General features: G+C 39.4%; 1 protein-coding gene across 1 annotated transcript in view; it reads right to left on the bottom strand.

The window, feature by feature from the left end:
* LOC128687209 (uncharacterized) overlaps positions 1-15,502 on the bottom strand; it is a 273,243-nt gene that overhangs the window by 95,176 nt on the left and 162,565 nt on the right. Inside the window, exons 11-13 of the mRNA XM_070098518.1 lie at positions 13,588-13,794; positions 8,096-8,177; positions 2,882-2,993 (exon numbers count right to left, since the gene is read on the bottom strand). Coding sequence (XP_069954619.1) covers positions 2,882-2,993; positions 8,096-8,177; positions 13,588-13,794 — 401 coding nt within the window. The remainder of the gene's footprint in view (positions 1-2,881; positions 2,994-8,095; positions 8,178-13,587; positions 13,795-15,502) is intronic.

The following is a 15,502-nucleotide window of genomic DNA, read 5'->3' as shown; positions in this document are numbered from 1 at the left end:
CCATGTTTTATGTGTGAGAGTAAAACACCACTGTGTATGACACCATGTTTTATTTGTGAGGAGGTAAACACCACTGTGTATGACACCATGTTTTATGTGTGAGTGTAAAACACCACTGTGTATGACACTATGTTTTATGTATGAGGAGGTAAAACACCACTGTGTATGACACATGTTTTATGTGTGAGTAAAACATCCACTGTGTATGACACCATGTTTTATGTTTGAGGAGTGTAAAACACTACTGTGTATGACACATGTTTTATGTGTGAGAGTGTAAAACACCACTGTGTATGACACCATGTTTTATGTGTAAGAGTGTAAAACACCACTGTGTATGACACCATGTTTTATGTGTGAGAGTGTAAAAACACCACTGTGTATGACACCATGTTTTATGTGTAAGAGTGTAAAACACCACTGTGTATGACACCATGTTTTATGTGTGGGGAGTGTAAAACACCACTGTGTATGACACCATGTTTTATGTGTGGGGAGTGTAAAACACCACTGTGTATGACACCATGTTTTATGTGTGAGGAGTGTAAAACACCACTGTGTATGACACCATGTTTTATGTGTGAGTGTAAAACACCACTGTGTATGACACCATGTTTTATGTGTGAGTGTAAAACACCACTGTGTATGACACCATGTTTTATGTGTGAGAGTGTAAAACACCACTGTGTATGACACGATGTTTTATGTGTGAGGAGTGTAAAACACCACTGTGTATGACACCATGTTTTATGTGAGGAGTGTAAAACACCACTGTGTATGACACCATGTTTTATGTGTGAGTGTAAAACACCACTGTGTATGACACCATGTTTTATGTGTGAGGAGTTTAAAACACCACTGTGTATGACACCATGTTTTATGTGTGAGGAGTGTAAAACACCACTGTGTATGACACCATGTTTTATGTGTGAGGAGTGTAAAACACCACTGTGTATGACACCATGTTTTATGTGTGAGAGTGTAAAACACCATTGTGTATGACACCATGTTTTATGTGTGAGTGTAAAACACCACTGTGTATGACACCATGTTTTATGTGTGAGTGTAAAACACCACTGTGTATGACACCATGTTTTATGTGTGAGTATAAAACACCACTGTGTATGACACCATGTTTTATGTGTGAGTGTAAAACACCACTGTGTATGACACCATGTTTTATGTGTGAGGAGTGTAAAACACCACTGTGTATGACACCATGTTTTATGTGTGAGAGTGTAAAACACCACTGTGTATGACACCATGTTTTATGTGTGAGGAGTGTAAAACACCACTGTGTATGACACCATGTTTTATGTGTGAGAGTGTAAAACACCATTGTGTATGACACCATGTTTTATGTGTGAGTGTAAAACACCACTGTGTATGACACCATGTTTTATGTGTGAGAGTGTAAACACCACTGTGTATGACACCATGTTTTATGTGTGAGAGTGTAAAACACCACTGTGTATGACACCATGTTTTATGTGTGAGTGTAAAACACCACTGTGTATGACACCATGTTTTATGTGTGAGAGTGTAAAACACCACTGTGTATGACACCATGTTTTATGTGTGAGAGTGTAAAACACCATTGTGTATGACACCATGTTTTATGTGTGAGAGTGTAAAACACCACTGTGTATGACACCATGTTTTATGTGTGAGAGTGTAAAACACCACTGTGTATGACACCATGTTTTATGTGTGAGGAGTGTAAAACACCACTGTGTATGACACCATGTTTTATGTGTGAGAGTGTAAAACACCACTGTGTATGACACCATGTTTTATGTGTGAGGGTGTAAAACACCACTGTGTATGACACCATGTTTTATGTGTGAGGAGTGTAAAACACCACTGTGTATGACACCATGTTTTATGTGTGAGAGTGTAAAACACCACTGTGTATGACACCATGTTTTATGTGTGAGAGTGTAAAACACCACTGTGTATGACACCATGTTTTATGTGTGAGGAGTGTAAAACACCACTGTGTATGACACCATGTTTTATGTGTGAGAGTATAAAACACCACTGTGTATGACACCATGTTTTATGTGTGAGAGTGTAAAACACCACTGTGTATGACACCATGTTTTATGTGTGAGAGTGTAAAACACCACTGTGTATGACACCATGTTTTATGTGTGAGAGTATAAAACACCACTGTGTATGACACCATGTTTTATGTGTAAGAGTGTAAAACACCACTGTGTATGACACCATGTTTCACAGAGTTCCACAAGCTACAGAACTTCTAGGAGTATGTTCAGTGACTGTATATTGGTATATATATTATAGAACAATAGTAATAAAAAAATATTTGTATTGTTTGTTTTTGTAAACAAGTTTTGTAAACAATATATTGATAATTATGTTTGTGTGCTTATTGTGTTGTATACAACGAGTGTATATATGTACATTGCACCTTACTTTGGTCTCATAGGCCACATAAGTTATGTGAAAAAATAAAATAGTGAAAAAAACAACAAACCTTCAAATACAAGTAAACTAAAGTTTACCAGATGAGCGGCAGTCGCTGCTGTTGCCATACGCGGCTCATTTTCTGCAAACTTCATGCCTCTATATCTGGGTAAGTACTGATGGGAAAAATTTTTTTTTTGGGACTAAAACAATGAAAAAAATAATCTTAATATTTTCAAAAGAAAAAATAATTTTTTTTTTCGAATATTTTGCGGCACCAGGAGACACTTCAGGATTGGGCCTTTCGACAGTCAAAGGGTTAAATATAGCTGGGTTTTCGTGGAAGAAGACTTAAGTAGTATCATCTGCAAACAGAATTGGTTTAACGAGTTGAATGCATTGAGATCATTGATGTAGATGAGAAAGAGGAGAGGCCTAGGACACTACTTGCCTTTGAGTAGTGCACGGAGAATATACTTGTCCATTTCCTCATTGGAGTTAATGTTGAATATGGTGATCATGCTGACTTTGTTGCAACACTGGAGCAGCAAGTGTACACACCTCTGAAAACAGACAAGATTTTCTTTGTAATATTAACCTGGAAGAACCACGAATACAGGATATGATGTAAATTTATTTTATTTTATTTATTAATTTGAACATGATACAGAGCAGTACAAATGAATACAGTTAAGTGCAACATGCCAAAGCCCCTTGTATGCAGAGCATTATAGGCAGCTTAAAATTAACTTAAGATTAACTAAGCATTGATATACTCAGTGGTAAAACATTGTAAACAGATAACAATTAAGCACAAATGAGTATTACAAAGACAGGTCATATGGTCATTTACTGAGTTGCTGAGCAGTCAGTAGAATGGAGTATTCTGTTAGATAATGTAATTAAAAAATAACAAAGTTTGATTGGGTATCAGGTTAAACATTTATGAGATACAATTATGAGAAACATTTATGAGATACAATTTTTAAGATACAATTATTCAGTATTTATTTGGTTGTGGGTGAATAGGTGATTTTTGAGAAGAGACTTGAATTTATAAACATAAATGATTTAAAACACCAACAAGTTGAAGAATTAGACATTTTTGTAGCATTTTAGTATCATCATTGATTGATGGACTCAATACATTGACTCAAAGCTGAGGGACTGATTGCCTCAAACTACTACTCATCTTCCACTATTTATCTCTGTACTGCACTGAGGAAGCCACTCGTTGGCAAAACGGCTGGTCATGGACTGGGCCACCAGGGTGCTGGCCCCTCCAAAGCACCCTCCAGGTATACAATAAAAATTCCCAAAATGTTGCAAACATGCATAATTCTTTAACACAGGATAACCCAAGAAACACCACTATGTATGGAAACAACAACTCCATACATACACTATACCACTAATGTGACTAATACCTACAGTATATAATCTCAAGACTTAATACAGTAAATATATCACCCAGTAATATCACTATGGTGCATCATGTAGATGATAAGATGAAATGATTGTCTTCCAAAAATTTTGTACTTTCTTCATTTTCAACATAAAGGAACACCTGAATTATTTCTCACACACACCACTAGGCCCATGGCCTGATGGCAAAGCTCTCGCTTCACACACTGAGGGTCTGGTAGGTTCCACCACACGCAACTAACTGCTGGGCTCCCCCCCACACAACTCATTGGTAGGGTCCACCACATGCAACTAACTGCTGGGCTCCCCCCACACACAACTCACTGGTAGGGTCCACCACACGCAACTAACTGCTGGGCTCCCCCCCCCACACAACTCACTGGTAGGGTCCACTACACACACAACTACCTGCTGGGAGCCTCCACACACACATACAACTCACTGGTAGGTTCCACCACACATAACTAACTGCTGGGTTCCCCCCACACACAACTCACTGGTAGGTTCCACCACACACAACTAACTGCTGGGCTCCCCTACACACAAATCACTGACAGGTTCTATCACACACACGTGCACACACACACACATATGTAACAACAAAATGCAAGGAGCCAGAGGAAAGGTTTGTTCCCAAGGGCAACAGAAATAATGGGAAGACCACAACGAGCCCTTGGTTTACCCAAAGGTGTATGGAGGCCAAAAACTAAGTGCACTAGAGAATGGAAAAAGTACAGAAGGCAAAGGGCCCAGGAAAATAAAGAAATGTGGAACAACCAGAAACAAGAAGGCACAGATAAGGAGGGAGGCCCAGCAACAGTATGAAAACAACACAGCATCGAAAGTCAAGTCTAACCCAAAGCTGTTGAATAGCCACATCAGGAGAAAGACAACAGTCAAGGACCAGATAATCAGGCTGAGAAAAGAAGGTGGGGAGCTCACTAGAAACGACCAAGAAGTATGTGAGGAGCTCAACACATGATTTAAGGAAATATTTAGAGTGGAAATACAAAGGACTCTGGGAAGACAGAACAGAGGGGTACACTAACAAGGGACATACCAACAAGTGTTGGATGAAATACACACAACCAAGGAGATGAAGAAGCTGCTAAATGACCTTGATACCCCAAAGGCTGTGGGACCAGACATCTCTCCATGAGTCCTCAGAGAGGAAGTAGACACACTGTGTGTGCCACTACCACAATTTTCAACACATCCCTTGAAACTGGGCAACTACCTGAGGTATGGAAGACGGCAAATGTAGTCCCCATTTTAAGAAAGGAGAAAGAAACGAGGCACTAAACTATAGACCAGTGTCACTGACATGTATAGTATGCAAAGTCATAGAGAGGATTATCAGGAGGAGAGTGGTGGAGCACCTGGAATGGAACAAGATTATAAATGACAATCAGCAGGGATTCATGGAAGGCAAATCCTGTGTCACAAACCTACTGGAGTTTTGTGACAAAGTTACAGAAGTAAGACATGAGATGGAGGGGTGGGTTGACTGCATTTTCTTGGACTGCAAGAAGTCCTTCAACACAGTTCCTCACAAGAGATTAGTGCAGAAGCTAGAGGATCAGGTACATATAACAGAAAGGGTACTGCAATGGATCAAAGAATACCTGACAGGGAGGCAACAACGAGTCATGGTATGGGATGAGGTATCACAGTGGGTGCCTGTGATGAGCGGGGTCCCACAGGGGTCAGTCCTAGGACCAGTACTATTATTGGTACACATATATGAATGACATGATGGAAGGAATAGACTCAGATGTGTCCCTGTTTGCAGATGATGTGAAGTTAATGAGGAGAATTAAATCAGATGAAGATCAAGCAGGACTACAGAGAGACCTGGACAGGCTGGACGTGTGGTCCAGCAACTGGCTCCTTGAATTTAACCCTGCCAAATGCAAAGCCATGAAGATTGGGGAAGGGCAATGAAGACCACAGACTATAGGCTAGGTGGCCAAACACTGCAAACCTCACTCAAGGAGAAAGATCTAGGGGTGAGTATAATACCGAGCACATCTGTTGTTAGGTAAGACACATATGCAACAGTTAGGTATCTTTATTGTGAAACGTTTCGCCTACACAGTAGGCTTCTTCAGTCAAGTACAGAAAAGTTGATAGAAGCAGAAGCTACTTGAAGACGATGTAATCAGTCCATCACCCTTAAAGCTTTGAGGTGGTCAGTCCCTCAGTCTGGAGAAGAGCATTGTTCCATAGTATGAAACAATATATGACTTCTCAACATCTGAATTCTTACCTCTCCTAGTGGCCTACGTCTCACCTCTTGGCGCTATAAAAAGCTCCATCCTGTCACTTCTTCTAAATATTGTTTCATACTATGGAACAATGCTCTTCTCCAGACTGAGGGACTGACCACCTCAAAACTTTAAGGGTGATGGACTGATTACATCGTCTTCAAATATCTTCTGCTTCTATCAACTTTTCTGTACTTGACTGAAGAAGCCTACTGTGTAGGCGAAATGTTTCACAATAAAGATACCTAACTGTTGCATATGTGTCTTACCTAACAACCTGTCGGTATTTTATACCATTTTAATGTTCAAACCGAGCACATCTCCAGAAGTGCACATCAACCAGATAACTGCTGCAGCATATGGGCGCCTGGCAAACCTGAGAACAGTGTTCTGATACCTCAGTAAGGAATTGTTCAAGACTCTGTAAATCATATATGTCAGGCCTATACTAGAGTATGCAGCACCAGTTTGGAACCCACACCTGGTCAAGCACATCAAGAAATTAGAGGTTTGCAACAAGGCTAGTTCCAGCACTAAGGGGAATGTCCTGCGAAGAAAGGTTAAAGGAGATTGGCCTGACGACACTGGAGGACAGAAGGGTTAAGGAAGACGTGATAACGACATACAAAATACTGCAAGGAATAGATAAGGTGGACAGAGACAGGATGTTCCAGAGATGGGACACAGAAACACAGAGCCACAACTGGAAGCTGAAGACTCAGATGAGTCAGAGGGATGTTAGGAAGTATTTCTTCAGTTATAAAGTGATCAGGAAGTGGAATACTCTGGCAAGTGATGTAGTGGAGGCAGGAACCATACATAGTTTTAAGATGAGGTATGATAAAGCTCATGGAGTAGGGAGAGAGAGGACTTGCAGCAATCAGTGAAGAGGCAGGGCCAGGAACTGAGTCTCGACCCTTGCAACCACAAACAGGCGAGCACAAATAGGTGAGTACACACACACACACACACATACACACACACACACACAAAAAAAAAAAAAAAAAAAAAAAAAAAAAAAAAAAAAAAAAAAAAAAAAAAAAAAAAAAAAAAAAAAAAAAACTCACTGACAAATATCAAGAGACCAAACAGCAATAAAACTGTCTAAAACATTAGAAGTGAGTGAGACACAAGACACTCCCAGAATGCATCATTAGGTAGCATATTTTGAAAAAGAACAAGGAACAATACCGTGACTTGAACAATACACAAATAACTCACACATAGGAAAGAGGAGCTTACAGTGATGTTTTGGTCCAACCTGGACCATGAACAGACCACTGACTAGTTACTGGTCCAAGTGGGAACACAAAGTCATAAGTATTTTTCTCCTATGTGCGGGTTATTTGTGTATCATAGGTTGTCAGTGGAAAGGGAAGGTATTGTGTTTCACATGTTTAATGTTCAAAATTTGCATATATTGTAACTTAATACTCTATGCGTAGTATCAATACATCCTACATTAGGTGTATTTTTAATGCTAAATTTATGGCATGTAACATCAATATTTTACCATGCTATACAATTTTTAAATGCAATTATTAAATTGTGTGTGAAAACCAATAAGCATCAGGTGGGTTACCGTAACTTCAGGTGCTCCTCGACTTACGATGGTTCGACTTACAACATTTCAACTTTACAATAGTTCAAAAGCAATTACTTTGGAGATGAAACTTAAGATAATTACCCAGCATGAAGGCAGCAAGTCCCTAACTTGTATTCATTTATTTAATTTTCAATACTGGTATTTACCTACAGTAATTATTTGTTTATTTACTTGTTCAATGACAGTACATAGTTAGTTAATTACTTAGCATATCATATTCGACTTATGATGGGTTTGTTGGAACGTAACCCCACTGAAAGTCGAGGAGCACCTGTATTAAAAAATAAACATTCCTACAACAAGCAAGTTACCCATTTACTTAAATGCATTTCAGTGTGCAATGAAAATGTGACTCTGCCACACAGACCTTCTGTTTCTTGGGGTAGCCAGCCAGCTCCGGCATAGTGGAGTTGATACGACGCGAAAGTTGCTCTTTGTGATTCTTCAACCTGTTCTCAGAGTCATAAGTTAATTGTTTACCTTATATAAACAAAGATTTCTACATACTGCACACTGATGGTAGTGTGTGTTGTGTCATGAAGTGTAAGACATGTTTGATGGTGTGTTGTGTCATGAAGTGTAAGACATGTTTGATGGTGTGTTGTGTCATGAAGTGTAAGACATGTTTGATGGTGTGTTGTGTCATGAAGTGTAAGACATGTTTGATGGTGTGTTGTGTCATGAAGTGTAAGACATGTTTGATGGTGTGTTGTCTCATGAAGTGTAAGACATGTTTGATGGTGTGTTGTGTCATGAAGTGTAAGACATGTTCATTGGTGTGTTGTGTCATGAAGTGTAAGACATGTTTGATGGTGTGTTGTGTCATGAAGTGTAAGACATGTTTGATGGTGTGTTGTGTCATGAAGTATATGTTTGATGGTGTGTTGTGTCATGAAGTGTAAGACATGTTTGATGGTGTGTTGTGTCATGAAGTATATGTTTGATGGTGTGTTGTGTCATGAAGTGTAAGACATGTTTGATGGTGTGTTGTGTCATGAAGTGCAAGACATGCTTGGTGGCTGGAGTTTTGGGTCATTTGGTTTAGTCAGTACAATATTTCTAGCTCTGTTCAGTTGGTGGGTGCCCAAGATCTGAGAGTGTTTTCTAAGTCTGTTTTATGTCTCCACTAATTTCCATGAATCTATTAGAATAGCATAGTTGCCTAGACTTTCTGATTAATTTGGTGAGGACTGACATATAAATTGGTTAGTTATTAAGCCCTTTCTATACTGTTTCTCATATTGAACCTTAGGATGCTGTTAGTAAGAAATGGGCAACTTGGTCTTTTATGGGTGATCTTTTTAGTTTTTATGGGGCAATGTTTGTTATATAGTTTTTGAATTTTACTAAGAAATATCTCTACCCATTCATCGATACCAGCGGCATTGGAAAATTCTGTAGGCCAGTCAACTGAGCTTAGTTCCGCAGTGAAGTTACTTATTGAAGTCTTATCATGGAGTCGAGAGGAGAACTTATTATATTCCATAGGTTGCTTAAAAATGTTTGTTAGGAGTTGGGCAGTGGTCAGTAGTGTTGTCCATAATTATCCTCACTTTAACCACACATAGAGGTCTTTGTGGCATTTATGGAATTGGAAAAGGCATATGACAGGGTGGATAGGGGGCCAATGTGGCAGATGTTGCAGGTGTATGGTGTAGGAGGTAGGTTACTGAAAGCAGTGAAGAGTTTTTACGAGGATAGTGAGGCTCAAGTTAGAGTATGTAGGAAAGAGGGAAATTATTTCCCAGTAAAAGTAGGCCTTGGACAAGGATGTGTGATGTCACCGTTGTTGTTTAATATATTTATAGATTGGGTTGTAAGAGAAGTAAATGCGAGGGTCTTGGCAAGAGGCGTGGAGTTAAAAGATAAAGAATCACACATAAAGTGGGAGTTGTCACAGTTGCTCTTTGCTGATGACACTGTGCTCTTGGGAGATTCTGAAGAGAAGTTGCAGAGATGGTGGATGAATTTGGTAGGGTGTGCAAAAGAAGAAAATTAAAAGTGAATACAGGAAAGAGTAAGGTTATGAGGATAACAAAAAGATTAGGTGATGAAAGATTGAATATCAGATTGGAGGGAGACAGTATGGAGGAGGTGAATGTATTCAGATATTTGGGAGTGGACGTGTCAGCGGATGGGTCTATGAAAGATGAGGTGAATCATAGAATTGATGAGGGGAAAAGGGTGAGCGGTGCACTTAGGAGTCTGTGGAGACAAAGAACTTTGTCCTTGGAGGCAAAGAGGGGAATGTATGAGATTATAGTTTTACCAACGCTCTTATATGGGTGTGAAGCATGGGTGATGAATGCTGCAGCGAGGAGAAGGCTGGAGGCAGTGGAGATGTCATGTCTGAGGGCAATGTGTGGTGTGAATATAATGCAGAGAATTCGTAGTTTGGAAGTTAGGAGGAGGTGCGGGATTATCAAAACTGTTGTCCAGAGGGCTGAGGAAGGGTTGTTGAGGTGGTTCGGACATGTAGAGAGAATGGAGCGAAACAGAATGACTTCAAGAGTGTATCAGTCTGTAGTGGAAGGAAGGCGGGGTAGGGGTCGGCCTAGGAAAGGTTGGAGGGAGGGGGTAAAGGAGGTTTTGTGTGTGAGGGGCTTGGACTTCCAGCAGGCATGCGCAAGCGTGTTTGATAGGAGTGAATGGAGACAAATGGTTTTTAATACTTGACGTGCTGTTGGAGTGTGAGCAAAGTAACATTTATGAAGGGGTTCAGGGAAACTGGCAGACCAGACTTGAGTCCTGGAGATGGGAAGTACAGTGCCTGCACTCTGAAAGAGGGGTGTTAATGTTGCAGTTTAAAAACTGTAGTGTAAAGCACCCTTCTGGCAAGACAGTGATGGAGTGAATGATGGTGAAAGTTTTTCTTTTTTGGGCCACCCTGCCTTGGTGGGATTCGGCCAGTGTGATAATAAAAAATAAAATAAATATGCTGACGTGCGGTGGGCTCCGAACGTAGATCAACATTTTATTTTTCATTCCTACAGATTTGGTGCAATAAGCCTGAGTCGCCTAGACATGAAAGAATGGGTCTGTACACTCATTGTGTGCACTATGAAAAAAATCTGGGAGCACTTAGTACCTTGTGGGAGCACCAGTTCAACTAAGAGCCAGCTAGAGCAAATATTGTAGCAAACACCAAGGATTCACTGATGTCATATCATATTAACACTCACATTTTAAGAGGAAAGTAAAAATAGGTTAGATAAATGCATGAGTGGGTGTGGGTGGGTGAGTTGGACCTGACTAGCTTGTGCTACTAGGTCAGAGGTTGTGCTCCTTCTATCAGTGGATGTGACCTGACTAGGTGGGTCATTGGTCTAAGCTGAGGGTGACATGGACCTGCTTTGCATGGCCCAGTAGGCCTGCTGCAGTGTTCCTTTATTCTTATGTTCTTGTGTATTCGGCTGGCTAGCTGGCTGGCTTTGGCTGTCTCAGTCTGTATCTCTATCTATATCTGTCTATCTGCCTATATCTCTATCTATATCTCACTATGTGTCTATATCACTGTTTATTTGTATCTCTTTCTCTCACATGTACTCATAAATACAGTTATTATACAAAGTGTAAATTACCTAGGATAACCAAAAAATTCCAGGCCAAGACCTATACAGTGTTTGTAGATTCATGTATAAGACATAAACAAACATGATGCAAATAATAGCAATGTCACTTGCTCAGCAATCAGGGAGCGGCACATACACCACAAACCAACAGGTTTACTAGCCGCTCCCTGAGAGCGAGACAAGCAGATAAAAAGACAGACACACAGGCAGACAGAAAGACAGATAAGCAGAACTAGATGGACAGATAAGCAGAGCTAGGCAGACAGACAGACAGACAGATATATGTACAGATACAGACAGGTCAATGTACAGATAGACTGACAGATAGACAGACTGACGGACAGACATAGAGACATGTTTGTGTGAAAGAGTAAAAACACAAAGGCAAGGTTCCCCCCTCCAGCAGCACACATTCAATAAATGTCACTGTTATCTGATGCTGTCATAACACCATAATTCAAGGAGTTCATATTACACTCCAGGCACACACAGAAGACAGAAAGACAGATAAGCTGAACTGGACAGACAGATAAGCAGAACTAGGCAGACAAAGATAGATGTACAGATAGACAGGCAGACAGACAGACTGACATACACACATACAGACACATGTTTGTGTGAAAGAGTAAAAACATATAAAGGCAAGGTTCCCTCCAGCAGGGCACATTCATCAAATGTCACTTATCTGACCCTTGTCATAACACCATTCAAGGAGTATCATACTCCAGCATATCTAAATTATTATTATTATAATAAAAAAGAAGTGCTAAGCCACAAGGGCTATACAGCCCAGCATATCTAAAACATTGCTGGAACCTATAAATACTTTGTATATATTTCTAGACAATAGTAAATGACCAGGGCAGGTAAAAATGTTCACCTGTCAGTGTGATTATTACAATTTGAATACTTTTTCAGTATATAATATTAGTGTCAGAACAAAGATTGGCTATGAAATCACAAGAACTATTATAAATTGTAATTATCAGGACATAAAAATTATATAACTTAAAATAAAAATGAGAAAAAAAGGTAAATCAGCAACACTTCTGCAAGTGGAAGGACTGGATGTTGCTGTCAGGTGAGCATCCAAAGCCAACTTCACGGTCTTATATCTCGGTAAATAGTGGTCCTAAAATTTTGTTTTTGGTCTTATACCACACAGAAAATGCCCCTTTTTAATTTAAGAACAAAAAACGATTTTATTTCTCAAAATATTAGGAGCGCCACGCAGGTGAACATAGATCTATGTTTGTACAGTTTAAGGGTTAAGGGGGGCTAGTATGTTTGTCCATATATGATCAATTATGGTTGCACTCGTCTCAGTTAGTCTTGTTGGTTTTGTAACTGCTGGTATGAGTAGTGTATTGTTCATATTGATATTAAAGTCAGCAGCAGGTTGGTCATCTGTTATGGCAAGGCTGATGTTGAAGTCTCCTGTTAGTAGCAGTTGGTGCTTATTCATTTGTGTATCTGTAATCAGTGTTTTTAGTCTATCACTAAAGACTGGGATATTAGTATTAGGCATCCTGTATATGGCCCCAATTGCTATAGGGTTTTTTAATTTTTTAGAGTAGTTTGCGAATATATATATTCACCATACTCATCATTGAAGGATATGGTGTTGCTACATGATAGTTCATTAGAAAAATAGATGGCAATACTTCCCCCAATTTGTTCTGGCCTGCAGTTGTGGATTGCTGTGTATCCTGGTAGTGTGTAGATGTCTATTGTGTCTTGCTTAAGCCAGGTTTCAGTAAGAATAATACAGAAGAAGTTTGTCTTTAATGAATGTAAGAGTGCCAGGAGGTCATCATAATATTTACTTAGGGATCTAATACGTACTGTAAATCAAAATTGTAATATTTCTGGCATTGCTGAGGATGGTACTGGCTTCTGTTGCTGTGTAGTAAAGGTTGTTGCTTTCAGTTAAATGTTGACTAGGATTTAGATTATATAGGTTAGGTCAGGGTTGATGTCAGCATTGAGCATTTGGGGTTAACTGATAAAAATTTAAATGATGAATTGCAGAAGGGTGATAAGGGGTAATATTAATATCTGTAAAAAGAGGGTGATTGAACAATAATGGTGTAAGTGTATATTATTCAAGTAGATTGTAAAACCTAATAAACATATATTGAAATATAATGAACTATTAAGACTAGGTGTGTCAGGTCATGGTAATAAGAGTATTGAACAAGCCTGTGTGTCAGGTCATGGCAGTAAGAGTGTTGAACATGACTGTAACTGTGTCAGGTCATGGAAGCAGCATGAATACTGAACATGCCTGTGAGTATGTCGGGTCATAGATACAGCATATGCCAGGAGGTCAGCTGCTCTTCCTGTACCGGCCACCACCACAATGGGAATATTTCGCTTGAGGGCCATATCACATTTGACAATGGAGTCAAGTCCTCCATCCAGCAGCAGCAGCACCACTGGCAGTCCCAGGCCCTTTGGCTCCGGCTCTCTGATAGCTTCTTCCAGCCGAGTCCTGCAATATATTATTACCATACTCATCCCTGCAGGACTCCATGATTACATTATACATGTGTTATATATTTTACAAAGGGAATCGAGGAAACTGGTTAGCTGGACTTGAGTCCTGAAGGTGAGAAGTACAGTGCCTGCACTCTGAAGAACGGGTTGTGGATATTTGTTGTCAAATGTTGTCTTCCCAGTGGTGTGCTGCCATCACAGTTCAGATGATGCTCTAAACTGTAACATCCTCAACTATTCTTCAGAGTACAGGCACTGTACTTCCCACCTCCATGACTTAAGTCCTGCTAATCAGTGTCCCTAAATCCCTTCATAAGTGTTATCTTACTCATGTTCCATCAGAACCTCCTTAACCCTTTGACTGTCGCAGGCCCCCTTTCTGAAACTGTCATTCTATGTTGATAAATTTTTGAAAAAAAAAAAAAAAAAAAAATGAAATTACAGAGAATCTTTTCCCGATGGTAATGACACCAAAAGTATGAAATTTGGTCTAAAACTCATGGAATTACACTCCCGTGAAGTTAGCGGTCTCGGTGACATACACGTATCGTCGATTTCGCCGACTTTGAGCCCTATTTTCAGCCAATTTCTTTGTTCCAGTCAACCAAACTCATAGCTATTTCTTTAGAACTCCATTTTATCTATCAGTTGAGTACAAGAAACCACCCATATACCGATTTGAACTACCCAATAAAGTGGTCAGAAATTGGCAATTTGGCCAATTTCACACAAATTAAAAAAGATGCCAATTTCAAAATAGGGTCCTGAATAAACAATGTAGACATTCTTGGCACTAAAATAACATTTCCTCTGTTCATTAGTCACATCTCTAGGCTCTTCTTACATTACTATTGCTTTCTATTTTGATTTTTTATTCATACAAAAAAATAAAAAATTTACTGGTATGCAGACTACTGCATTTTTGTAAAAATGGTATAAATAATATAAGTGCACTAGTGAAAGAATATTAGACTCCCCAGTTGACGTGTATTGGACTTGTGGTGTGATTTGCTTACTCCTGAACATTGGTAAAAATCGAACATTTCTGCTACTTTGAGGTCAATTTCAAGGTCGTTTTCATCGTGAAAGTAATGAAAATCATCTCTATTTCTGTAATATGTTTTCCATTTTATCACTTGAGACCATGAAAACGAGAATACAACGATAATTACTATACGAAAATACACCTCAAAATCGGCGTTTTAATCCAAAAAAACGGTCAGTTTTTTTTTTCTCTCATTACGCACTGCAGGATTTTTTTTATGTGGTGCACACTGACCACACAGACCCATTCTCTCACATGTGGGCCTACCAGCTTTCTCCCACTTGATTTGAAGCCGCTAGAATTTATGCGTATTAATACGTCAGGAACAGTGGCGCGTAAGACGTATATATATGGCGTAAACAGTCAAAGGGTTAAAATACCTATTCCACAGATTGAATTTAAAACAATAGTTACAGTGCTCCAATAATGATCTTATAGCATATCTTTTATAAATTCATAACCCACAAGCAGTTCCATTCCTCCCCCCCCCCAAAAAAAAAAAAATTGCGTATTCCCTCCCTTCAAAGATCATTCTTGTTCCTCTGCAATCTGTCTTACCCATCATGTTTTCTGCTATGAGCTGTAGCTGGTACAATCAAAAAGACTTATTATCCTGAAATTCTGTTTCCCCTTCTACAGTCTGCTTTACCCACCTATA

The sequence above is a fragment of the Cherax quadricarinatus genome, chromosome 62, assembly GCF_038502225.1.
Source record: "Cherax quadricarinatus isolate ZL_2023a chromosome 62, ASM3850222v1, whole genome shotgun sequence".
NCBI classification, from domain to species: domain Eukaryota; kingdom Metazoa; phylum Arthropoda; class Malacostraca; order Decapoda; family Parastacidae; genus Cherax; species Cherax quadricarinatus.
The sequence above is the reverse complement of the archived record's forward strand: the minus strand, read 5'-3'. Positions and strand labels throughout refer to the sequence as shown.